Source organism: Podarcis gaigeae (assembly GCF_964106915.1).
Source record: "Podarcis gaigeae genome assembly, chromosome: 10".
NCBI lineage: Eukaryota > Metazoa > Chordata > Lepidosauria > Squamata > Lacertidae > Podarcis > Podarcis gaigeae.
In genome coordinates this window covers 15,662,959-15,689,014 of record NC_139686.1, presented here as the reverse complement: position 1 = coordinate 15,689,014, position 26,056 = coordinate 15,662,959, and the positions used below count along the sequence as shown (strand labels likewise).

At 45.9% G+C, this 26,056-nt stretch overlaps 1 protein-coding gene and 2 long non-coding RNA genes across 16 annotated transcripts in view; 1 reads left to right on the top strand and 2 right to left on the bottom strand.

Annotated features, from left to right (window-relative positions):
* Positions 1-15,176, bottom strand: part of LMO3 (LIM domain only 3) — a 95,424-nt gene extending 80,248 nt beyond the window's left edge. Inside the window, exon 1 of one of the 5 annotated variants that reach the window (XM_083701043.1) lies at positions 14,568-15,176. Coding sequence is in view for 1 of the 5 variants with exons in the window: in XM_083701041.1 (XP_083557167.1) it covers positions 8,777-8,801 (25 nt within the window). In the remaining 4 variants the exon portion in view is untranslated. Of the gene's footprint in view, positions 1-8,776; positions 8,983-9,605; positions 9,745-10,036; positions 10,115-10,431; positions 10,636-14,567 lie in introns of those variants that run through there. The other 4 variants (XM_083701045.1, XM_083701044.1, XM_083701042.1 and 1 more) reach the window with 4 other exon arrangements.
* Positions 1-26,056, bottom strand: part of LOC310826361 — a 683,860-nt gene that overhangs the window by 329,432 nt on the left and 328,372 nt on the right. The gene's annotated exons all lie outside the window — the stretch shown is intronic.
* Positions 8,488-26,056, top strand: part of LOC310826278 — an 89,592-nt gene continuing 72,023 nt past the window's right edge. For 9 of the 10 annotated variants that reach the window (XR_014555665.1, XR_014555666.1, XR_014555667.1 and 6 more), the window contains exon 1: positions 9,952-10,060. This is a non-coding gene — a long non-coding RNA (uncharacterized lncRNA). Of the gene's footprint in view, positions 8,716-9,951; positions 10,061-26,056 lie in introns of those variants that run through there. The other variant, XR_014555664.1, reaches the window with a different exon arrangement.

Genomic DNA, 26,056 nt, shown 5'->3' with positions numbered 1-26,056 from the left:
GCCAAGGTGCCAGAGCTCTGGAAATGTTAACTGTTGACCCATTTACTTGTGATATTGCCTTACCCACTAGGTGCCCACTCAGCTGATCAATCTACAGAAATTGGCACTGTTGAAAGAGCCACGTAACACCCATTCCACATTTGTAAAGAGCCAATCTTTTAGTGTGGCAGCGAGCTCACACTTTCAAACTATTGACATTGGGCAGGTGCCTTCACTGTACTCTTTTCAGCGCCTGCTAAAAACTTTTAGACACACCTGTCTAGATATATTAGAATGCTGACATGTGTTCTAAGCTGTTTTTTGAGCTTGGTTATTTTATTTAATTTTTTAAAATGTTTGGAATTGTGGCTTTTAACTGTTGTTGGTTTTTTTTTGCTACTCAGTAATGTTGTTTGCTTCTTTTTGCAAACCACTTTGAGATATTGTTACAACCAAGAGATTTAGACATGTAGCAAAATCTATCCATCCCTGACCTCCCTTTTGCAACAATCCATTGAGAAGCAGGTGGATTAGAAACTGTGTTCTAGGACACTGTAGGAAATTTAAAGGACAGCTCCAAGCTAGCTACCACTAGTGCTGCCATTAGATAAGCCCAACAGAGCTGGCCCTACCATTGGGCGGAGTGAAGCAGCTGCCCCAGCCAGGGGATTTTGGGTGCGATGGAAGGAAAGCACTGTTGGTTAAATTTTTATTAGTATTACTTTTACTGCCAGGAAGAGACACTTGAGATGAGGTTGGGATGAGATGGGGCAACATGATCTCCTGCCTCAGGTAGCAGAATGCCTTGGGCTGGCCCTGCTTATAGGGGCCCACCAGCATGTGTTATGCCCAGGAAGTTCTCCCCACCTGGGAAGGGGCCTCAGATCTCAAAGGCAATGAACTTATTTCAAGCACTATAGTTAGAGCCTTCAACAAAGGAACACAGAAAACTGCCTTGTTCCAACTCAGGCAGCTGGTCCATCTAGTTCAGTATTGTCAACACGGTCTGGCAGCAGCTCTCCAGAGTTTCAGGGAGAGGCCTTTTCCAGCCCTACCTGGAGCCACAAGGGATTTAACTTGGGACCCTTTGCATTTTCCCTACAACTGAAGCTAGGACATTTCCCCTAACATACACTCCTCATTCATATGAAGAGCTGCTGGGAAAGAATTCAGGTTCTTAAGTCAGGCTAGGCACACAACACAATTGAAGGCCCACTCTCTCACCCAAAGCATCCTGGAAATATTAGTCTACTCACAAAACTGCAATTCTGAACACATTTCACGAACTACAGCTTCCATGATCCCCCCCCCCAGCAGCAGGAGGAATGTTTTAAATATATGCCTTGCTGTATTTTACATGGCCTTCAACATGAGTTGACCAAAAACTAAGCCAGGCTGTGTACACACTATAACTTTGAAGCACATTGGAAGCACATCTGTTCCCTTTCAAGAATTGTGGGCCCTGCAACTGCAACTCTGAGTGGTGAAAGCCCAGAAGTCTTTGAGAGAATACATGTGCTCTGAATGTGCTTCAAAGGTATCATGTGTACAAAATCTAAGTCTGTGGGAAGGGACACAGCCTCAGGGCAGAACATCTGCTTTGCACGGAGAAGGTTCCAGATTCAAACCCTAGCCTCTCCAGATAGGGCTAGGCAAGAGTCCCTCTTTGAAACCCTGGAGACCTGCTGCCAGTCACTGGAGACAGTGCTGAGCTGTGTGGGCCAACACTCTGACTCGTATATAGCAGGTTCCTATGTTCCTTCTGAATTCCTTTTGAATTATGGTGCTGGAGGAGACTCTTGAGAGTCCCATGGACTGCAAGAAGATCAAACCTCTCTATTCTTAAGGAAATCAGCCCTGAGTGCTCACTGGAAGGACAGATCCTGAAGCTGAGGCTCCAATACTTTGGCCACCTCATGAGAAGAGAGGACTCCCTGGAAAAGACCCTGATGTTGGGAAAGATGGAGGGTACAAGGAGAAGGGGACGACAGAGGACGAGATGGTTGAACAGTGTTCTCGAAGCTACCAGCATGAGTTTGCCCAAACTGTGGGAGGCAGTGGAAGACAGGAGTGCCTGGTGTGCTCTGGTCCATGGGGTCACGAAGAGTCGGACACGACTAAACGACCAAACAACAAATGTTCCTTCTACATCAGGCCACCCGTTCTCACATTTCTGCAACACAGTCTCTAACCCCATCACCTTTCTGAAAGAAAGCGAAGCAAAGAATCCTAAAGGAAGAAAGAAAAGGGCCAACAACTAATAAAATCGTAATTTGAAAACCAATAAATAAAGCTGCAAATTGGACAGAGGTAGAACCGGGCTTTCTTTCACCTGGGTCAAAGACTCGGTTTGGCACACACACACACCTCAGCACATTTGTTCTTAAAGGCACACATTGCATAAAAAGGAGGCAAGATTTTATTTGTCAACGTTTCTGTCACAGCAGGGCAGCTTCCAGAGGCTTCAACTGAACTCAAGATTTGCACTCGAAGGTTTAGAAATGTCAAGAAACAGTTTCCCCAAAAGTTTTGAAGCTTAACGAGTTCCTCCATGTTTAATTGGCTTTAAAAATAACAAGCCGACTTCAGTAGCCTAAAACACAGCCAATTCTGACAAAGAAGAAAAAGAAAGGTTGCTCATGTTTGTTGTTTAAAAGAGGCTGGAGAAAAGAGAGTCTCTCCAAACAGTAGAATTGCGTGTCCAGCACAGAGAGTAAATAGCTGGCAGGCTGGAAGCCTCAATGGCGCCCCTCTGGAGTCTTCACCTGGGGCAAAAGTCCTGGCTCTTCCCCCCAGCTATGGCACTGACTTGGGGAGTACTTTACGAGGAGCAAACCTATGGAACAGAACCTTGGACTGAGAACAGTCAGCAGGGGTTGCCTGGCAATTTGGCAAACACCCTGAAGCTGAAGGAACTATTCTTTTTTTTCTTAAGGAGAAGTGGAGCCGGATGCAGAATAGTCAAGATCCACATTGCAGATGAGGTCATGCTACACAGCATTTGACGCGCTGCTTTCTATTGAAGGCAGTGGCTGGAAAAGTGATAAAGAGGTTTACCTCTATTTGCTGCTTGCTTGCAATAGGTGAGAAACACCTCATTAGCACCAACCTCTACATATTGTGCCTCTTTAGAAACCAGGGTTCCCATAGTCTTACCAAACAGCAGCGGGCAATGGCAGAAGCAGCATTTTTTTTTTTTTACCTTAAGCATCGCCTCAGCCAGACGCAGGCAGCATCTATCATCAGAGAAGCAGGCATGGGAATTTGAAGATCGAACAAGCAATGCTTGGCTCAGAACCGCAGGTAGAAAACAGCCGTTTTGTGGAGAAATGCAACAAAGGTGTTAAGGATAAAGTAGGGTTCTGCCCAGGCAACCACAAAAGGATTCCCTTCAGTCAAAAAGCCACAGTGACAGGAAATGGGGATACCAAAGTGTCACACCCAAACGTTTAATTCCTGCTAAGGACGTGGGTGGCGCTGTGGGTTAAACCACAGAGCCTAGGACTTGCCGATCAGAAGGTCGGCGGTTCGAATCCCCATTGGAGGGTGAGCTCCTGTTGCTCAGTCCCTGCTCCTGCCAACCTAGTAGTTTGAAAGCACGTCAAAGTGCAAGTAGATAAATAGGTACCGCTCCGGCGGGAAGGTAAACGGCGTTTCCGTGTGCTGCTCTGGTTTGTCAGAAGCGGCTTAGTCCTGCTGGCCACATGACCCGAAAGCTGTACGCCGGCTCCCTCGGCCAATAAAGCGAGCTGAGTGCCGCAACCCCAGAGACAGCCACGACTGGACCTAATGGTCAGGGGTCCCTTTACTTTTAAGCATCGCAAACATTCCTTAGTCGAGGGATAACCAAGATGGTGGACTCCAGAGTTTTTGGACTTCAACTCCCAGCAGCCCCAGCCAGCTTTGTCAGGGTTTGTGGGAGTTGTAGTCCATTAACTTCTGGAGGGTCCCTTGTTGGCTATGCTTTCCTTAATTCTATTATACAGCTATAGGAGACACTGCCGCCGATTCTGTTCCCCAGCAAGACACATCTAGTGCATATACATGACAGCAACTCATTCACAAAAACCCCAAACCTAAGGAGTGCCTAACACTTATGCAGCACATTCTAAGCATAGCTGTCAATGTTTCCCTTTTCTCGCAAGGAATCCTATTCAGAATAAGAGAATTTCCCTTAAAAAAAAGGAAAGCGTTGACAGCTATGATTCTAAGTGTTCAAATAACTTTCTACATCCTCGATGCTGCGAGATGTGTCAATATTATTCTCATAATGTGGGATCGAACCGAGAGATAGTGACTTGTCTTAAGGCTGTGCAGCAACTCAGGTAAGTTTTATAACCCAAGAATTTTGACTCATGGGATTAGCCCCTAAAGCTATACTGGGATACAAATATAGTTGCATACGAATATAGCTCATCTTTTGAGGTTGTACAGAAACTTTCCCGCCAATTTCTTTAAACAACAACAAAAAAAAAACTCTCCCCAAAAGATGCTTCCATTTTTCTGTTTCACTGTAGGACCTTTCAGAATTTCAGTGGGTGCAAGGTTGAGGCAGGGGGTGACGTGCAAGTTTTATTTCCATTAAACACTTCCCCAGTCCTCTGCCCATACTCTCCCCCAGCTGCCCATGTGTCCTTATCTGGAAAAGTCCCAGGAGAGGAGTAGTCTCATGGCATCTCCCTGGTTTCCAATCTGAAGCTCATGAAAATGGCTACTGAGTTCCCGAGAACGGACATAGTTCCTGAACTGCAAATTGCATGCAGAAGGTCCCAGGTTCAAATCCTGCCATCTCCCACTAAGGCTGGGAGAGGACCCCTACCTGAAACCCTGGAAGAGCCAGTCAAAGACCATACTGAGCAAGCTGGACTAATGGTCTGGCTCACTATAAGGCAGCTTCCTTTGAGATCAGCATGCTCACTGATCTTGAGCAAGGGAAGTTCTTCTTCCACTTAAAAACAAAACAAAAAACCTTCCCACGCTAATTTCTTTAAAACTAAAAACACTTTCCTTCAAAACAAAAAACAGCAGCAGCTGTCAGGTGCAAGCAAAGAGCTTCCCAGCATTCCAGCGCTTACTGCAAAGTCCAGCCAAGGAGGTCATTAGGCTTTCAGGAAGCCAGAACATCCCAGAAGCCGGCAGAGTATTTGTAGAATGAAAGATTCACATCAACACCCCCATGTGAAATGAAAGTTACATACAACAACAACAAAATGCCTCCTCCATGAGGATCTCACAGTGGAACAAAACAAAAAAAAATCCTTCCAGTAGCACCTTAAAGACCAACTAAGTCAGTTCTTGGTATGAGCTTTCGTGTGCATGCACACTTCTTCAGATACACGTGGAACAGATTCACAGTGGAACAGGCTCCCATGGGAGGTTGTGGACTCTCCTTCCTGGGAGGTTTTTAAGCAGAGGTTGGATGACTGTTTGTCATAGATGCTTCCTGCAGTTGCGGGGGGCTGGACTAGATGGGGGTCCCTTCCAACTCTGATTCTCACCAAATTTACCCTCTCCCTTTTGATGTTTTTCAGATGCAGCCTCTTTTTATATTAATTGATCAAGAATGGGGGTGGAATACAACGCAGAAATATTTTTTTTGGCACAGCACTACTTTAGACAGCCATTCTTGCCATATTAGATGAAGGCAAAGAAAACCCACAAAGGAAAAAATCCAACGCAAAAAAAAAAAAAAGCAATACCCAACCCAACTTTCAGTTTAGGAAGTGGCATGTGCTAAATCAAAGCCAGGTTGATATAGCAAACCACTGGCCATCTTTTTTATAAGTAGAGCTGTGCTTTTGACATTAATACAGTCACAGCTCAATAGCCTGCCAAGTTTTCAAATGAGAAATAGTCACCTTAGACTTGCTTGGCTTAAGGTGGAGGTTTTGCAGATTAAGACAGTTCTGTTACCCAGCACAGCCTTCCCCCTCCCCCCATTCACTACACTCTCAGTTTTGGATTCGCAGTGCAAGGAAGCCTGAAACTTCTGCACATCCTATAGGGCTCAAGACTCGCTGCAGCAGTTTGTGGTTGGGAATGAGGTGCATGAAACCATCACATAAACTAGGATGCTCTGCTGATGTTGCAGGCAATGCGCCAGGCATGCAGATTAAAGCTTTTTGTTAAGACTCCTACAGGTAAGTCTTTCAAGCCCATTGATCTCAATGGTCGCCTTAAGCACACACTCCTGCTGAAATCAGGAGGGCGGGGTGGGGGTGGTTTACATATAATGCACGAGAATGCCAAAAAGAAGATATTGACTTGTCTCCAATTGCTTGGGCCTCAAAAATGATCAAGCATTGAGCTCAGCTCCATAGCTTAATCCTTCCTTCTTAAAACACTTGTCAACTTTGCAGCAAATGTTATTTAAGGCAACTGAACTATGGTTGTTTCCTTCACCCCAGTAGCATCATTAGGAATAAAGTTCACACCATGTTTACTGCATACAATATTTCCACATGTAGCATAACCCTACAGAAATTTACATCTGGTATTTTTAAAAGCAATGGGACATTTAAAAGGAGACTTCGCAGTCAGCATGTAAGTGACCAAGGCTTGCTCTAGAGGCAAAACTATACAGCTTCTGCTAGATACCTTCTAAGTACCTAAACAATCCTATGCATGTTTATTTAGAAGTAAGTCATATTGATTTAGGTGGTACTTGCTCCAAAGTTTAAAACATAATTCAGTTGTATCCACTATGAACACAACTGAAGCTAAGATGCTACAACTTAAAAATGGAAGAGCAACAAGGTAGCCATGCTGGACCATAGGAAGAAGAAGAAGAATCCAAGTCCACTTGAGGGAAATGGCAAAGCAATACATTTATCAGGCCAGCCAGTTGCCAAAATGTTAACCAAGTAGCGTGCAAGCTTTCGAGTTCACCAGAACACTTCATTGGGCAGGACAGTAAACAAAACAAGTTGTTCGCCATCTAGCCAGAGGAACAACAGTTTGCTTGCAACAGTTTGGCCTAATGAAGGTGTTTTCCCACTATGGATTTCTTACATTATGTTCAGACTACACACGAACAACAGAAATATCAAAGTTTTGTGGTTAGGGGAAGTACCAATCAAAAGCAATAAAGCAACCGTTCAGAGCTCCCTCCACAACACACAATTATTCAGAGAGGTTTGGGATGAAGGGGCGGAGCCCTATTTTGAAGAAAGGCATTTTGATAAATAAACAAAGACTTTACTCCCAGCAGCTCAGGAGTCAGTCATTCAGGTCGACTGTGCTTGGAAATTTTCCTTCTGCCCCCGAGGCCCCTGCTACTTCTGAGTTGTTTGACAGTTTAAGGGAAAGCATAATTAAAAAAGAGAGACGCACAAATAATAGCCTGTGCAGAATGGTGATCAGGAAGAAGCGGAGGCCATTTCATTTTAAAAACTCTGGTGAGCTTTTAATTGCCTGGATCGCATTGTGAGCCAGCCTAACGCTCGATTGCTTCCATTGTGGTCTCTTGTTCTCTGCTATTCATACACACACACAGAGGGTGAGATTCTGTAGTTCATACAACAAAAGTAACTGCAACTCCTTCGCACCCGGGAACATCACCACCACTTTAAATCACTTCTACGTTGCACTTTAATTGTTCCCTCCCCACAAACAATTATTATTAATTTGATATATGTATATTGCAACAGCACCATTGAAGCGAGAGGCTGGGGAAAGTGTTCTAACTTATTTGTGAGTGGCAGGGGGGGGAGACAGGCAGCAGCACCACAGCTGGGAGAACCAATTCAGAAGAAAGAATCTGGCAACTGCCAAGATGACAAAAGGGTTCATTCTGCCTCTCTTTAGCGCTACCCCCTCCTTCCCCCAACTTGTCATGATCGTCTAAATTTCTGAGAGCTAGTTGGGGGCCTAAGAGCTTCCCTGTAACCCTTCTTAGAGAGCTGGGAGAATGGATAAGTGCCAACACCTCTCCCCCCCCCCCCCCAAGATGTAGAGAAAGAGGACATTTTCTTCCTAAAGTCCCTTACCCATATACCCTTTTAAATACACAATATTTCCTCCTCCACCCCTTTTCCTATCCTCTCTTTCCCTCTCCCCCATCCAACCTCACCTCTCTCCCAATTCAATGTGGTGCTGCTGGAAGCCAATTTTTATTCTCTCAGCCCCCACCTCCTTTCTTCCAATGCAGCTGTAAGACTCAGAGAGATACTGACATTTTTCCACTCTTATCAGTTTAATTACAGTTACCATGGCAGCAAAGTGCTAGTGGTTGGCAAAGGCCAACAAGAGATTTGCAAGAGTGAGCTCAATTTTGATGCAGTTCACATGCAAAATAAAAAAATAAAAAAGCCACGACAGAGGAAACACTCTCTTTAACAACAAAGAAGCCCCCCCCCCCCTGCAATGTTAGCTACAAGCCAGGCGCCTCTAATTTCTCTCCCCACCCCTGCAAAGCCACATGAAGGATGGCGTGTGGGCTGGCTTTTGTTATGTTGTTTTGTTTTACAGGGGAAGGGGGACTTGGGAGGTGGGAAGGAGAAAGTGTTTCGCAGCTTTCTGCGGTCGCTTCACCCAAAGTAAAATAAATAAATAACTGGCTTAAAAATAAAATCTAAAAGCCTTCGCCTACCCAACCAAGCGGCAGCGCGCATTTCATAACACAAGCTGAAGTGGGGGGGGGGAGGCATTACCCCCCTCCATCCCCCAAAATATCCTCCTCCTCCTCCTCTCCAAAACATCCAGACTGAAATGCACGTCTGCTCAACGCTCGTCAAGGTAAGGGAGGAGAGATATCTATTTAAGAAAAGAGCAACGAAACAATCGATGGCAACCTTACCGAAACTTTTCTCCTTTTTCTGCATGAGTTGATTTAAGGACTCTCGGGTAGCTCCTTCGCATTGAGCAAAGCAAGAAGCGGCAAGTGTGTTTGTGTGTGTGTGTGTGTGTGTCCGTGTCCCTCCCCGTAGTTTGGGTCAAGTGGAAGAGGTTTGCGTTGAAAGCGAAGAGAGAACAGGGCTATTGTGCGGAGCACTTTGGAAAGGGGGTGGAGGGATGGCGGGTGGGGGAAGCGACTGCTGGAAAAAGCGACACCTCTACCAACACACACGGCAGGCACTTGCAAGCGGGCGAGATTATGCACACGCACACACATCTATCTTTGCAATGGTGGTGGCGATCTACAAAGAGCCACATGCGTCCCTAACTATCCGCCCCCGCGGTCTTTTTTTTAAGCTCGGCGGTAACAAATGGATTTGATTAAACCGTCACATGCAGCGTTTGCACAAGCCTGTCTCGGGCTCCAAGGCAGAGAAGGGGTGGCCGGGCGGGCGGGGGGGGGGGGACCGAGAGGAGAAATGCACCATCACAAGAAAAAGAGGGCTAAATATCACAATTGCCCATCGGATTGGTCCCGTCCCCCCGTCCCCCCCACCTCTTTCCTCATTTTCGGCCAAGGCTGCACCGAGTAGAGAAAACCCATGCGCAAAAGGTGTCCTTTCTCCCACTAAAAATTGCAGGGCGCTTAGGGTTAAAATACAGGACCCCCCTCCCTCCCTTCAAGCTTCATTAGAAATAAAACCGAGGGGAGCAAGGAAGAAAAGAAAAGGGATCCGATTCTTAGGAGGAGGAGGAGGAGGAGGAAAGGGAGAGATGAAGTCGGTTCTCACCATCGCGTTTCACGCTCGCGCTGTTTGGCAACCAGGAGCGCGCCAGCCGGATTTGGCAACGCGGTTTAAGGGAAAGGGCGAGCGGGCGTTTGCTCCCGTTTCATTGTTTAACTTCGCCTGCGCTTCTTGCTCGCCAGCCCTCCAATCGCGCCGCTCTTTCGCCTTCTGCAGCCCCCGATCTCGCATCTCTCTCTCGTCATCATAAAAATAAGGAAAACCTCCCCTGATTTAAACACACAGGCACACACAGGCACACGCCGCGGGAAAAAGAGCGAGGAGCCCCAAGTTGCGGAGCAGAGAGGAGACGGGAAAGAGTCGAGGAGGAGGAGCAGGATCCCGACTTTATGAGGGAGGGGGGAAATAACAGGACCCCCCCCAAAAAAATCTGCCCCCGGGGCCAAGCTGGCGTGGACACCGCTGCCTCAACTTACCTTCTCAATTAAAAGCAAGGCAAGGTGAGTTCAAGAAACCCCGGCGCTGCTCTCGATGGAGCTGGTTCTTTCCTTTGGGGAAGGTCAGAAAGGAGCATTGTTTGCAGACAGGAAAGAAAAGTAATAAGGGAAAGGAGGACGGGAGGGTTGGATAGCAAGGACGCGATTGCCTGTCTCTGGGTTTTATTAGTATTGGTATTATTAATAATAATCATGAAGTCCTCACGGAGCCGCCAAGTTAATTGGGTTGGCCTCGGCAGAGCTACAGGTGTCCTCCTACCTAGAAAGAGAGATTTGGAAAGGCATCGGTGGATCTCCGGAGTCCAGGGCTGATTTCCTCCACCGCCACCCCCCTAACCAACCCCCCCCCCACTCCCGTTTAAAAGGCAACTTACCTAAAGCAGCGTGCTTGGAGCCGAGCTGTAGGAAGTCAGAGGCTGTATCAACTGCAGGACGCAATCCCTTAACCAGCCAGACATAATACAGCAAAGGGGAAAAGGTCACTCTTGTTATTAGGGAGACAGCCAAGCGCCGCTTGCGCGCTTGCAAAAGCGAGAGCGAGAGCGAGCGTGTGAACGTGCGAGCTCGAAGCTGCGGCTCGTGGCCGGTTTCAGGCTATTTACCGCGACTCTCTCATATGTGCCCCCTCCTATCTTTCTCGTCCCCCCTCCTCCCCCTTTCCCTCCTCCCTCCCCCTCCTCTCTCTCTCTCTCTCTCTCTCTCTCTCTCTCTCTCCAACGCGCACCCCCCCCTTCTCGATCTGCGGCTCTGCAACAACCTCCCTCTCGCAAAGTGCAAAGCAGCCGGGAGACAGATTGGGCTTTGTCGCTAATTTCCCAGGGTGAAAATTTACAAGCCTGCGAGTTCAAGTCAGCGGGAGGGGGGAGGGGGGAATGGAAAAGAAAAGCATATGCATATGCTAGACATGAGCAGCGGGGACAGCGGCAGCCGGCGAGCGACCCACCGGCTCACGCGCAAAGTGACCTCTGGCGCGGAGAGAGCAACTCCGCGGTGCCCAACCGAAGCGCAGCTTTAACCTGAGAAGAAGCCTCTGGTTTGAATCTGCTTCCCAGTAAGCATTCATAGGATCCGGCTGCAGGGCTCTAACGCCCCCTCCCCCCTCCCCATCGCGCTGGCTGGTTTTCTTCTGTCCTAAGTGGGTGAGCAAAACGTCTCGGCTCACCCAGTTTTAAACACCATTTCCGCAACGTCTGCAGACCTCAGCACCCATGCATGGTCACACACTGCTTTCTTACTCTCGGGAAAAAGTGAGATTGTGGCCGGAGAGGAGTAGTGGCGGGAAGCGGGGGGGGGGGGGGGATTAGAGTGGCGCTTTCAGGACCGTTATGTGAGAAGAAAGTCTTCCTTTTCGTGCGCAACAAAACTTTTCCGCGCTAACTGTGGAACTGCCAATAGCGCGCTTTTACAGAAGTGCGGACAAAAGACCGCACTTTGACCTCCAGTTTGCTCTGCATTTTGACACTTGCACAAACAGTAGATCCCACTGCACGTGGTTTGAAAGCCGGTATTGGGCCGAGCTAAAGGATCCTTTCAATTTTTCTTTTTTTCTTTTTTTTAGGGTGGGGGAGATAAAGGGGTGTGACAGAGATGCGTTCTACCATCCCTCTCCATGCTCCATCGAACCAAAGCAAAGGCACTTTACCTGGGAGTCAGTCCCGATGAACTCAGCGGGACTTACTCCTGAGTAAGCATGTATAGGAAGGCTCTTGCCCCAGACTGCTGCCCTGAGCAAAGGCGCATCACAGAGGCACTGGAGACAATAGAGTTGTTTAAATGACAAACTGCAATAAGATGTTGATTCCTTACCCCCACCCTCAAAAACATAGGATATTAAATATTTGTCAGCCCTGCTGCCGTGCCTTAATATCTTGCCTTTTTCAGGCTTCAGCCTATTTATTGTGTAAATAACCACCACCCTCTCAGAACCCCTGGCATCTTCTATTTTTTAAGAGTCAACCCACAGCTGGTAGAGAAGGGGGGAGAGGGGGTAAAAACCGATTAAGAATTTGTGAATGCAGTTTGCAGACTTCAAAGTGTTCCTCTGTTGTCTGCCATTAGGAGCCTCACACTAAGATTGTCACAAAGCCTTTTTTAAAAGATGTCAGCTTAGAATTCCCCATCCTTAAAAAAAAAAAATGAATGACACCCATTATTAGAGAGGGTGCTTTCAAGACCCCCAAGAAAAGCTTTTAAGGCCTTGGAGAGATTTGACATCCTTCCTTCTCCCTCTTCTCTCTCCCCTCTTCCTCCCGCTCCCGATAATCCAGCAATTCTGATCAGAATAATAATAATAATTAAAGCCAAAGCAGAGGTGCAATGTGTCTTCTCTTGAAGGCACACATTTAACTCCTGGGTTTTCTGCCCCCACCCCCCCACCCCGCGCCTCTGCCTAGGACAGTTCTTCATTTAATTTAGCAAGCTGGCACTCATGCTCAAGTGCTGCGAAACCCAAAGTGCACTCTGATCCAGGAGTGCGCGCGCGTGGATGTGTGTGTGTGCGCGCCCCCCAAAAAGCAGCATCCCCCCGACACGCTTCCTGTTGATCCGATTTGCACAAGTGACGAGGGAGAGGCGGTAGCCGAGACCTGACACCCGGTTCCCTTTCAGGCAAGAGGGCGAGTTTTCATCCCAGCCTGGAACCCTCCAGACCGCCTCTGTTTACGCGCTGCATCTACAAACACCCCGCCTGCCCCTCTCCGAAGTGACCCAACAAAGTGTGTGCGCGTCGCGTCTCTCTCTCTCTCTCTGCCAAAGCATTCAAAAGGAGGGGGAAGAGAGAGAGAGAGAGAGAGAGAGAGAGAGAGAGAGAGAGAGAGAGAGAGACGGAGAGGTTATGTGTGAAGAAAGGGAGAAATAAAATCAGAACAAATGGTACAGCTAATGAGGACAATTAAATTAATTATGTTAAAGGAGATGAAATTCTCTCTCGCGGTCTTTTCTCTCCCCTCTGCCCGTTCCTCCTCCTCCTCCCTCTCTCTCTCTCTCTCTCTCTCTCTCTCTCTCTCTCTCTCTCTCTCTCCAACCCACCCCCCCGCCATGATCTGTTACCCCTCGCTGGCAACGGCGCCTCCGTAATTCATGGCAACTGATTAGTGCATCTCTGCAAATCTTTGTTTAAATCATTCAACTAATTAAATGATGGGATTATTCCTCTGCCTACGGTGACATCATGCGCAGTAATTAGTACTCTATTTGGACTGTGGCAATAAGATACCCGGTGTCAACACCATCCTGCAATAGACATTAAGCACTTTGTCACTTTTGGCGCTGTGTGTGCGCGTGTGCGCGCGTGTAACAAACAGCTCCGCATCTAATTGCAATCGTTCCCTGTTTCTCCCCCCTCCCACTCCACCAATCAAGGGATCTTTTTAAAATAAAGAGAGAGAAGGGGGGGGGGAGTTGGTGAGTAATATGCCAAACCACATGTGTAAAGGAATAAAATAGAATAGTTAACATTCAGCTCCACGCCATTCATTTCCCCCTAAAATGTAATGATAATTAGATGGGTCATAAAATGCTCTTCTTTTCATTATGACTGATGAAATGCATTAAAGCTGACAGGGTATTACCTGACAGTAATTAGGTTTTGTCATGAATTAAATTATTTGAAAGCAGGCTCTTTCCCCAATCATGCAATTTACAGCAAGAAAATTATATATATATATATATATATATATATATATATATATATGCGCGCTATAGCAAAATAAAAAGAGGGGAATGAAGGAGAGTAGAGGCTATAGCAAAATAAGAAGGGAGTAAGAAGAGGAAAAACAGTTTCTCCCTCTTTCTTCAGAATCATATGAATTATTCACACACAAGCAAGGGGTGGGTGGGGAGAAGGAAGAGGGGAGAAAAGTGAAGACGAAGTGGTTTATTACTTTAAAAAGCACTTTGCACAGATGTGATCGGTAGTGTTGTGTCGGAGATGAAAAACCAAAGTACCCAAGGTGTGTGGGGGGGGGGCGGGGGCGAGAAGAGGAGGCAGAGATGCAGGCGAGAGCAAAGTGATCTAGTTGAAGAAGAGAGGCACGCCGACTCTGGGGCGAGGAAGACCAGAAACCCTCCTCAGCTCCGCTGCTTTCGGGCTCTCCCCTCCGCTTCCAGCTCTGCCGTTTCCAAACACCTCAAACCGGGATCGCCACAGAAACAGGATTTGTCGGTATTGTTTACTTCCTCACGTTCTTAAAAACTCAAACCCAGACGGACAAAAAACACATTCCTTTCGGTTCCCTCCCTCCGTCCAGAGTAGTTACAGATGGAGGCCGGACACACAGTGAAACATCGCAATCTTTATTCCCCCCCCCCCTAAAATGTTTTAAAACCATCACCAACAACTAGGGTCCTTTTTCTTTTACCCTCCTTGCTGGATGATCTCTCCACACATCTTCCTTTTTTCCACTTTCCTTTTTCTTTAATTTTAAATGCACGTACAGTTTTGCAAGGTGGTGGTGTTATTTAAAAAGGATGTTAAGATTTTCTTTTTTAAAAAAGAGAGAGAGAGACTTACCTTTGTGCAAGAGAAGCCTTCTGCAGGAAAAAAACAATAACGTAAAATAATTCTTCCAAGTTTCACAGCTTGGACACTTTTGTCCTTAAAAAAAAAAGTCACCTGCCAATTCTTGAAATTAAAATTTTCCCCTCCCCTCTGATCAGTAATATTTTTGTACAGTCCCAGAGAGAGATGCCCGTTGTGATGTACACCTCTTATTGTGGAGCAAAAAGACAATGAACATGCAAGGAGGGAGAAAATAAGATACCAAATCCTGGTAGTTTTTTTTTCCTCTTTAAGAAAAAAAAATGCACGCACCCCCTCAGTTGAAGTGCAAAAAACTATACTTGATCACCACATCTCCCCTTCTTCTCCCCCACTTGAGTTCCAGTAGCATCAAATGGGAGCAAAATCCCAGATTTTTCCGCTTTGCTGCTGCCTGCTTTCTTTCTTTCCTCCCCCCCTTTCCTTACTTTCTTCCCCAGCTGAGCGGAAGACCTGAACGGGCCAGCTCTCCTCCTTCAGTATTTAAACACCTCCACCAGGTCCCTAGTTAGCAGCTCTCTTTGGCTCATCCAAGAAGCTGACAAGTACGGTTAGAGGAGGCTGTACATGTTGCTCTAATGGACCTCATTAAGTTCTACTTACAGATGTTCTCTTAACATAATTGATCTGCGGTGAGTTGAGAGGACTGCAGCTTATTCCCTAGCCCCCAATTATGGTTGGGTAATTAGATCCCCAACCTCCAATTTTTCACATTCACCCTTCTAACATCCCAAAATATCAAAGTATCTCTTTCTCACCAAAGCTCCCTTCCCTCCCCTTACCGGACTCCACTCCACTCACTGTATTGACAGTTAGATCTACGCTAACCTTTGTAGTGACGCCAGTTTTAATGGTGCATTCAGTCCATTGACAGAACTCTGGATTTTCCTCCCTCCTCCCTCCCTTCCTTCGCTCTCCTTTCCTCCTCCTCCTCCTCCTCTTCTTCTCCTTCTTCTTCCCCCTTTTTTTTAACCCTCAGAAACAAAAGGGTAAAAGAAAAAAAAAATATCTAGCTTGTATAGTTTGTACTTTTGATAAAAGGTTTCGCTGATGGGCTTTGGCAGTAGAGGTTCTTTTCTAATGTCTTTTTATCTGAATTAATTCCTCAGATGAAAACTTTAAGGAACAATGAAGAAGAGAGGTATTGCTCTGAACCGGTGAGAAGGGTGGGGGGGGGGAGGGAAAAATTACACAGCACACCTGGGACAGATGAAGCCAAACTAGTGCTTTTATAATGCCAATCAGCGGGGCTGTTATCATCCCTCTAATTAGGAAAGCAGGCTAAAACAGAGAGCACTTGGGGAAATGGTAATGTTATGGTTTTGCACTTAAAAGGGAAGACATTTCCTACACTGTAAGAATCCAGGATTGGGGCTGACAAGTCCTTTAATTAATGGGCAGGATTCCCCGTGTGTGCACGTTGGGAGTGCATGTTTCAATTCATAAAAGTGGACAAAGGGGGATATTTGGGGAGAAAGGGGGGGGCGAGCAACTGTGTCTCTGTGTGTGTAAAGCACAGGGGGGAGGGGGGAAGAGTCCATTAGTTTTGAAGGAGAACAGAGTTCACAAGCTACCTTTATTTTAACCCCCAAAGGATTACACACAGAGCTGCAGTGAGCTGTTTGCCAACGGATTTGAAAGCTACAGTGGGGGGAGAAAAAGCCCAAGTCCATCAGGCAAACAAAAAGTTTGGGAGAGAGAGCACATTTGGAATCTGAGAATGCTGCCTCCTCCTCGCTTCTGATCTCTCACTTTCCTTTTGGAAGCTGCCTTTGCTTTCTACGGAAAATGGGCCCAAGCTAGCCCAGTAGAGGGGGCTCATGGGACCAAATCTGTGGCAGGCAACTTCTGCGCCGGGTTGCTGAAATGCTCCATTTTCTTCCCAAGTGATGGGCTAATCTGCGGCAGTTTCACACAAGACGCGTGGCTTTGTGCCGTGGAGACTGGCTGTCTGAACAGACTGTCGTGAGCAAAAATATATTGCAAGTTGGCAGCGCCATCACAGCCTGTCTGGAATTGGACTGAGCCAAGGCACAGAACAAATCTCACCTTATCCCTTGTGCATTGTGATTCGGGCAGCTTTAGAGATGTAGCTAAAGCAAGCTGGGCCAAAACGAGGAAGCGTCTGCTACATGCAGGCAAGTCTAGTGAACTGGCCTTCACACAACCCGTTTGGTCTTTGATTTCAGACCCCCACCGCCCCAGTGCTGTTTGAACTGGCTGTTTGACTGCGCATGTCTTGCACCTCCAGTCTGATCCTGAGCATTTGGTGTGCAGCAGGGAGTCAGCTGCAGGTGGCGGGCTTTGGAGTACCAGTGAAGGGCAGCCAATTGCCAATTATTTAGCTTATTATTACAATGTCCCCCCCCCCTAAAATCACCATGGCAACTCGCTTTGGAGTGCCTGGCTCAGGTGCCAACATTTCATGGTCCTTTTCTGATCAAAGGAAACTGTCTTCTACTAGGTCAGAACATGGGTCCATCTACCTAGATATTGTATACAGTGAACTAGCAACAGCTCTCCAGGGTTTTAGGCATGGGAGCATTCCAAGTCATCTGTGGAGATGCTTGGGATTGAACCTGCGACCTTCTACATGCAAAGCAGATGCTCTACCGCTGCACTATAGTCCTTTCCTAAATACAACCCTTTGAGGTTGCAAGGGCAGGCTGATAGTCTTGGAACCAACCAATGTGTTGAATAAACCAAAACACACCCACCCCATATTCATAGAATTGTAGAACTGTAGAGTTGGAAGAGACCCCAAGGGTCGAGTCCAACCCACTGCGATGCAAGAATCTAAACTAAAGTATTCCTGACAGATGGCCATCTAATCTCTGCTTAAAAACCTCAAATGAAGGAAAGTCTGCAACCTCCCTAGGGAGTCCGTTCCACTGTCAAATAGCTCTTACTGTCAGAAAGTTCTTCCTGATGTTTAGTCAGAGTCTCTTGTAATTTGAAGACATTTATTTGTGCCTTACTCTCCAGAGCAGGAGAAAACAAGCTTGCTCCATCTTATATCTGATAGCCCTTCAGATATTTGGAGATGGCTATCATATCTCCTCTCTGTTTCCTCTTTTCCAGACGAAACATAGCCAACTCCCTCAACTGTTCCTCATAAGGTTTGGTTTCCATACCCTTGATCATATTGGATGCCCTCCTCTGCACACATTCCAGTTTGTCAGTATCCTCCTTAAATTATGGCATCTAGAACTGGACACAGTATTCCAGGTGTGGTCTGGCCAAGGCAGAATACAGCAGTGCTATTACTTCCCTCCATTGGAACACTATACTTCTGTTGATGAAGCCTAGAATAGCATTAGCTATTTTTGCTGCTGCATCACACTGTTGACTCTTGTTAAGCTTGTGATCTACTAAGACCCCTAGATCCTTTTCACATGTACTGCTAGTAAGCCAGGTGTCCCCATCCTACATTTGTGTATCTGATTCTTGCTGCCTAAGTGCAGAACCATATTTGAAGTTGGCTGCCATATCTCCCCTCAGTGTCCTCTTCTCCAGGCTAAACATACACAGCTCCATCAACCGTTCCTCATAAGGCTTGTTTTCCAGACTCTGGATCATCTTGGTTGCCCTCCTCTGCACGTGTTCCAGCTTGTCAACATCCTTCTTAAATTGTGGCACCCAGAACTGGACACAGCATTCCAGGTGTGGTCTGACCATTCTTAGAGGCTTACGCCATCTCTAATTCTGCATCTTTCATTAGATATATGGTACCTTCTGCATTGTACTTTGTACTGGAACATCACCATACAAATGTACTTGTTTGGCCAACAGTGTTTAACCCTTAGAACATAGGATGCTGCCTTATTCCAGACTCATCTAGTCCAGTAATTGTCTGCTATTCCTACTGGCAGAAACTCTTCAGGGCACTTCCCATCACATGTTACACAGGAATACAAGTCAGACTCCACTCGTCTAGCTAGCTCAGTGTTGGCTACAATGACCAGCAATGGCTCTCATTGGTTCCAGACAGTTCCAGCCCAAAGTGGAGGTGCTGGTTACTTGAACCTGGGACCTTCTGCATGCAAGGCAGATGTCCTACTACTGAGCTGTGGTCCTTCCTGAAATATGCCCACTGAGTTCAACCAGCTTGATTCCCAAGTAAATGTATTTAAGATTGAAAACCTGAATTCTCTCCCCCCACCACCACAATATACTTCACTATTGGTGGGGGGGGGGATCAGTCCTCTGGACTCTCAAGCAACCGCTATCCAGGATTGTAAACTAAGTTGATGGGGAAAGCTCAAAGGGGCCAGGTGGAGAACTGCAAACTTCTTTTCTGGGAGGGCTCCTGCCCCCAGTACACAGTTATCAGATATAATTCTCCCCATCATGCTAGAAAGTGCCTTCTCTACTCTGTCTCTGCCTTTCACTTCTTGATCTCTCTGCTCCGCACAATCGCATCTTATTTATTTATTGCATTTATTAGTCGCCCTGTGACAAAAAATTCTCAGGGCGCCGAACAACGTGAAAATAATTCAACACTACAAAAAGAAAATGCAATAAAAACACCGATCATATAACAGCACGGAATACAACACAGCCACAAATAACAGACCAGAGATTAAAACAAATTCAGCCAAAGTCATAACATCAAAAGAATGAATACCACCCAAAAAAAATCACAATGGGATAGTTTTATTATCTATTTTAATTATGGATGTGTACATTTTAATGTTCTGATGGGTTTGTTTTATTATCCATTTTAATTATGGATGATTATTGCTTGTGTTAACTGGTTTTTATACTTTGTAATCTGCTTGGAAGCCTCTTTTGTATCAAGCAGTATATAAATTAATTAATAACAATAGTAAGTAATAATCTTTATGGGGTTTAAAGCACAACATTGTACCATTGTGAATGCTAAAAGTAAGCTGTTAAAACTGTAAACCTGTTAAGCAACACATTTTTAAAGGCCTAGGATTTCATTTTTTATTTTTGAAAAAAAGGTTTTCACCTGGCATCAAAGAAATAGAAAAGTATACGCCAGGTATATACTCTTGGGGAAAGTGTTCCATAACCATAGAGCCACCACCAAACAGCCCCACTTCTTCATGGTCACCCTCCATAGCTCGGCTTGAGAGGACACTCAGATGAGGGCCTCAAATGAACTGATGACCACAGGGCCATAGAATAAGAGCTGATCCTTCAGGTTCCACGCTCCCAAGCTGTGATTTACAACCTGCCCTTTGAAGTGAGCCCAGACATGGACTGGGAACCAATGAAGATGACAAAAGCATTGATGTGATATAGGGATGGGGGACTTCAGTCCTGGCTATAGGTATAGGTATCTTTATTTGGCCATTGGGACTCTCCCTAAGCCCCCACCCCCACCCCATCTCCAGTGCTGCTCTGTGCTCTCCTCAAGTTCCTTTGCCAGACTGGAATGTGTCCTTGAACCGTAATCATGTCTCTTGCTCACCTGGGTGAAGGAGGGAAGAGTGTTGGTGTTCAGCAACCCCTGACTTTTAAGTGGCTGGGATGTAGTCTACTGTAGAAAGGTAAGAGTTGCACCTGTTGCTCTGTCCACTTTGGCCTCTGGTCTCACCTGCCACTGGCCTGTGGCCCCCAGAAAGTTCCTTGTGATGGAATGTGGCCCTTGGATTGAAAGTGATTCCTTACCCCTGGTGTAATTTGTTTGTACTGGTGAGAAGTTTCTAAGCACAATAGGAGAAGAATTGTATATGCCTCAGCTCTTTGGATGAAGAGGGGAACAAAAAATAATAAAGAAATGTGAAGTGTGTGTATGTGTATATATATATAATCTTATGTAATTGTGTACTTCAGAGTAGACCCCATTGAACTCAATGGAACCTCTTCATCAGAAAGTGTGCATAGGATTGCAGACGTAACTTTGACACTAAGAACCAGCCACAGTTCTGCAGTGCATCTGAACTCAGAGAACTGTGGCTTGTTCTTACTGGGGGTGGTTGAAGAATTTGTTAAATTCCAGTAGAAGAGACATGATTTGTACCTTCCAGACTTACTTACCCATTGTTTCCCATGCTTCCTGAATGTTCTGATGCACTTCTTGCCTCTTCATTTTCAGGTAATAGGCTTAAAAGTACATAGTAAGTGCAAATTTTCATATATATTCCCCACCTTAAATTGCAGATCAATGCAGAAACTTGTTGGGATAGAGTAATGTTCGTGGGGAAGTCTCACAGTTTGGACATAGAACTAGGGATGGAGGAATCAATCCCAGTTTTACTCAGAGTAGACCCATGGAAATAATGGACCTAACTTAGTCATGTTCATTACTTTCATTGTGTCTACTTAGTTGACTACCATCCAAAGTTTGTTACAACAAACTAGAATCAAGCTGTGGTTTCAGATCCTCTGTTGCTGTAGAAGTTTAGAATCATAAATTTTGGATGCTACAAGGAACCATGGTTTGTTCTTAAACTGAAAGCTTTCATTCTTCTTTAAATGCAAGAGAAGAGGGTAGGAGGGGGGCGGCATGTCATGCAATTCTCAGGTACATCATGACTCATTCGCAAGAGCGTAAACCACATTTTTTTTTTTTTTGCATGTGATTGTCTGAACCAGAGTTTTGCAGACTTTTCAGAGGACTTCTCTGTCATTGTTTCTCTAATTTCCTTTGGCACACATTTTTGGTGAGCTGTCTGCAGACCTTAGAAAAGCAGAATAGTCATGTTTTAAACAGCAACAGGTCTGTGTTGTTAATGCGTGTACGCGGGCACACACTAAGCGCATCTGGGCAGAAAAACCACACACAACAAGTTTCAGCTCTCATTTAGAAACTGCCAAGTTACAACAAACAGCTGAAGAAAGGAGTGGTGGAGCTTATAATGGCAGCCGCGAGTGACCTCTTACTGCAAAGAAATACAGACAATAACAGTTTACTGAACAGCTGAAAGCTATTCCTAATGAATTGAACAAACTTATCCTGAAGGGGGAGAGTTAAGAGAGCTCATGAAAAACATGGCTCTGAGAAATTACAGTGAACAACTAAACTTTAAAACACTACCAATTTTCTAAATGGCCTTTTCACATGCATTCGCAATCTCTACTCCTCTCTTACATGCTTACGGGGAAATCAAAGGAGATGTTTCTTGTTCTTTGGGATAAATGATAATTTTGAGTCTCAAGCAAACAAAGCAATTGGGGGTAATGACACCACACCCCCGCCACACCTACGTGCTCTCTCGAAATTAGAATAATAGGGTTCATCTTATCCGTCTTGCCTTGGAAGCGAGCCCTGTTGAGCAAATTTGCGTTCGGCAATGCGCTATTCTTCTCTTCTCTGAATAGTTCAAAAGAAGGTTTTTTTTTCCACAGAGAAATGGCAACCAGATTGGCCTCTCCCCCTCTCCAAGAGCCTATTCTCTGCAATGATTCCTTTCATCCAGAACTGGCCTATGCAACTTAATTACTCATCACAATACTTATATTCCATCTTTCCTTGTGCAGTTCCAAAGCAGATAACTGAAATAATGAAAGACAGCAGAAGCAAACCAAACCAACACAATTTTAAACAGTGTGTGTGTGCGCGCACACACGCAAAGGTGAGCAGTAAAGTCCAGCCTCTGCAAGCCAACTGCTGAACTATAATGGATCATTTGGGAGAGTGAGGTGGCTGTTTCAGGTAGTGAGTGCTGGGGGCTTCCTCTTCTGTTGAGACTTACAGCTCACAGAGGAAGTGGGCAAGTCTAGTGTCTTCCAGGCAAGCACAAAAGCAAGGTCTTTCTAAGTAGAATTCAGGACCCTGGGCAGCACCCAGTGGGCTCTGGTGGTTGAGTCCTGCTTGCCTCACCAGGACAGAGAATCATCTGAGGCCTTACAGAGGCACGCAAACCCTTTTCTGCATTGAGTCTCAACTCCATGAAGTAAGCCAGTTTTTTGTTTTTAAGGTTCCTTGCCTGCTTCTGTATCCTTTGACTTCTGTGAGTACTAATAGATTCAAGGGTTGTTGGGGATTTGTCCCCTGAGTCCAAGTGGTGGCATGGCTGTGTTCTCCAGCTAGAGGAGCACAGGAGAAGCTACTGAAGACTCTGCCATGGGGAATGTTCCCTAGACCTTTGAGTCCTTCTCAGAGTCTTGTTGGACCCCAGGATCAGGCCACTAGGATATGGCTCCTACACCTCCCACTCCCATTTTATGCAGTGCCATGCATGCATCAAAAAGAAAGATTTATAGAGCCTTGAATCAACTGCCTTGCATTGGTGAGCTGTGTCCAACCTATTTAGAGGGACTAGTGTTAATTCTGGTTAAGAGGGAACTCTGGTTGGCATTAGTGTATCGCTTAACTGTGATGAAAGGGAGGAGATGTAGAACGCCATAAATCTCTGATCTGCTCCTGATCTTCTTACTGTACCTAGTGTTCCATTCATATTGGCCTGGTGACACAGTGTGATGGACTCAAATTCTTTTACTTACAGGATGGCCAGACAGACAGGAAGAAGAATTGCTGGGGGAAGTGTCTTGTGATTGTTGTGACCACATTGTATACTCAACAGGTTGATTACCCACCCCCTTTGGTTGAGAGTTACTCTTTCTTTGGTAATTATGTTTAGTGAATAAATTGCCTTTCATGTTAACTGCTGAGTTCCATTTTAAGTGCACGTTCCCTTTTTCTGGCGTATCAAAGAGAATCTGTTGATTTTAATTGGGCTCTCCTTAGGCTCATGATCTGGCTTGCCAGACCAGGCTTTCAGAGCTCTCTTACCTGTAGTAAAAAGGGCTATGAAGCATGTGGTTCTAGCTGAAATTGTTCTACTAAGCCTTTCCAACAGCTAGGACTGTGCCTTGGCAGGAAAACCTAGTAGTTCCATGAGACCCAGTTTTTGGCAAATGGAGCCACGGATTTTCAAGGATCCATTGTGTTTTGTGTTGTGTTTGAACAAAGATGGGGATTTATTTGGCAGTTTCATTCAATTCCACGTTCCTGTGAAATTTCAGTTAAGGGGGTGCTTTATTTTGTATTATTATTGGCAAATTGTTAACATGACGATCAATTGTGAAATGCTCTTTATAAAAACCCAACAAAAAAACACCAAAATATGCATGGCTGGCTGAAAATATTTTGCTGCAGAAGCAGAAAATCAAAATGGCACCTCCCCAACTGATTGATATGGGGCAGTAACATTATTTGAAATAAAATTCTGGGTGCAATAATGGTTCTGTGCTGTGCAGTCATGCTCATTGTCATTCTGCACCAACCTCTGCTTGTTAATCTCATTGTTTACTCCAGGGACAGTGACTCTGGACTTCCAGTTAATGTTTGATTCCAAATCCCATCAACCCTAACCAGCATGGCCAACAGTTAGGAATGATGGGATTTGGAGTCCAACATTATGCATCAATTATTACAAGGAGCTTCCCATTTGATTTGGACAGTGGCTGTAGAAAGTGAACAGTCTGGTTGTTAATAGCCCAGTCAGTGTGTGGATTTTAAAAATCTTGCATTACCTGTAATTGTGATGGCCAGTGCTTTCTGACTTGCCAAAAACCACAGGAAGGGAAAGTGTTGTTGTGCTAAAGTCCTGCTTGCAGATTAGTTAGCCAACTGTGAAAACAGGATGCTGGACTAGAAGGGCTATTGTCCTGATCCAGCAGGAGTCTTCTTCTGCTCATAGACCTCATACCAGTGGATGTATGCAAAAGTGGATGTGGCCATCCAGGCAAGCAAAATTTAGTATCTCAATTCAAGGACATAGATAAAACCACTAGAGGAGAGCCCAGGGTCAGTGAGGTGTATGGGCATGGAGGCTGTGGGCCTGGGCAGAGTTCCAAGGGGCATAAAGAAATGCTTGGAAGGTCACATTTAGCTCCTGCTCTTGAGGTTCCTCACCCCTGGTCTACACTGACTATCCTGTGAATTCCAGTTACTTGGATGCAGATCAGTACTGCTGCTAGAGAGTCTCAGATCCCACCTGAGTGGAGAGGTGGAACATTGAACCTGCAAGCTGCTACATGCTCTGCCCAGTGGTGTAGCATGGTGGGCCACAGGGTCAGTGGCCCTGGGCACAAAATCGTTAGGGGTGCAAAATTTCAACACCCCATGCTGCCTCAATACAGCTGTGTGCTTCCGTCATTGGGCTCTATTTAAAATGGCTTCTCCATGCGAACCAGGAAGTGACCTCTCTGGACAATGTAATGACCCTTGTTTTCTTATTTCTGTGGCTGTGATCTTGTGTGTGACGTGGACACCATTAGGCAGTTTAATTTGCATGCATACTTTATCTGTTTCCCTCCCTCCCACACAGCCATTGGTGCTGGCAACCCACCCCGTGCCACTGGCTCTGCCACAGACACCTATTGCCCCTACTTCACCATTAAAGATGTTTAATTGTCCCTGAGGCTTTCTCACCCAGGGCTGACTGATCAACATGGTGGCAGGAGGTGAGTGGAGTATAAAATAGAACATCATGTTGCTCTGCAAGAAACAAAACCCTTCCACTTTCTAAGTCAGAACTGGTTCCTTCTATGCTGTACTTATCTACTAAAGAAGATGTCAAAGAGATAAATAAATGTATGACTTTCTTTAGGCACCTGAAGGCAACCCTGTATTGTTTTGTTTTTAATGTCTGGTGTTCTGTGTTGTGGTGGTTGTGGTGGTGGTAGTGTTTCTGTATATTGTGTTGGAGAGAGGCTAGGGGAACCCAGCCAGATGGGCTGGGTGCAAAAAATAGATTAGAATCATGAAATTGTAGAGTTGGAAGGGACCAACAAGCGTCCAACCCCTGCAGTGCAGGAATCTGTTGCCCAACGAAGGGTTTGAACCCACATCCCTGAGATTCAGAGTCTCATGGTTTACTGACAAAGCCGTATTGCTTGCAGAACAGAAGGTCGGTGGTTTGAATCCCCGTGGCGGGGTGAGCTCCCATTGCTCGGTCCCAGCTCCTGCCAACCTAGCAGTTCGAAAGCATGCCAAAAAGTGCAAGTAGATAAATAGGTACCGCTCTGGCAGGTAGGTAAACAGCGTTTCCGTGCACTGCTCTGGTTCGCCAGAAGCGGCTTAGTCATGCTGGCCACATGACCCAGAAGCTGTACGCTGGCTCCCTCGGCCAATAAAGCGAGATGAGTGCTGCAACCCGAGTCGGCCACGACTGGACCTAATGGTCAGGGGTCCCTTTACCTAGCTCAGTGGAAGAGCCACCTGCCTTGCATGCAAAAGGTCTCAGGTTCAGTCCCTGGCATGCCCAGGTAAAGCTGAGACAGACCACTGCCTGAAATACTGGAGAGATGCTGCCAGTCAGTGCAGACCACATCAAGCTAAATGGATCAATATTCTGCCTGGGTGTAATGCAGCTTCCTTGTTTTACGCTCCGCATTTTAACAGCCCTGTTGCGAGGCTATTTCTCCTCCCGTTGATGTATGTCCCCTCTTCCTCGGCTCCGCACCTTTCTAATCTGATTCCACAACTTAAAAATCTTACGAAAATTATTTCCCTTCAGTGGTGTTCCGAGGTGTTTGTTTGC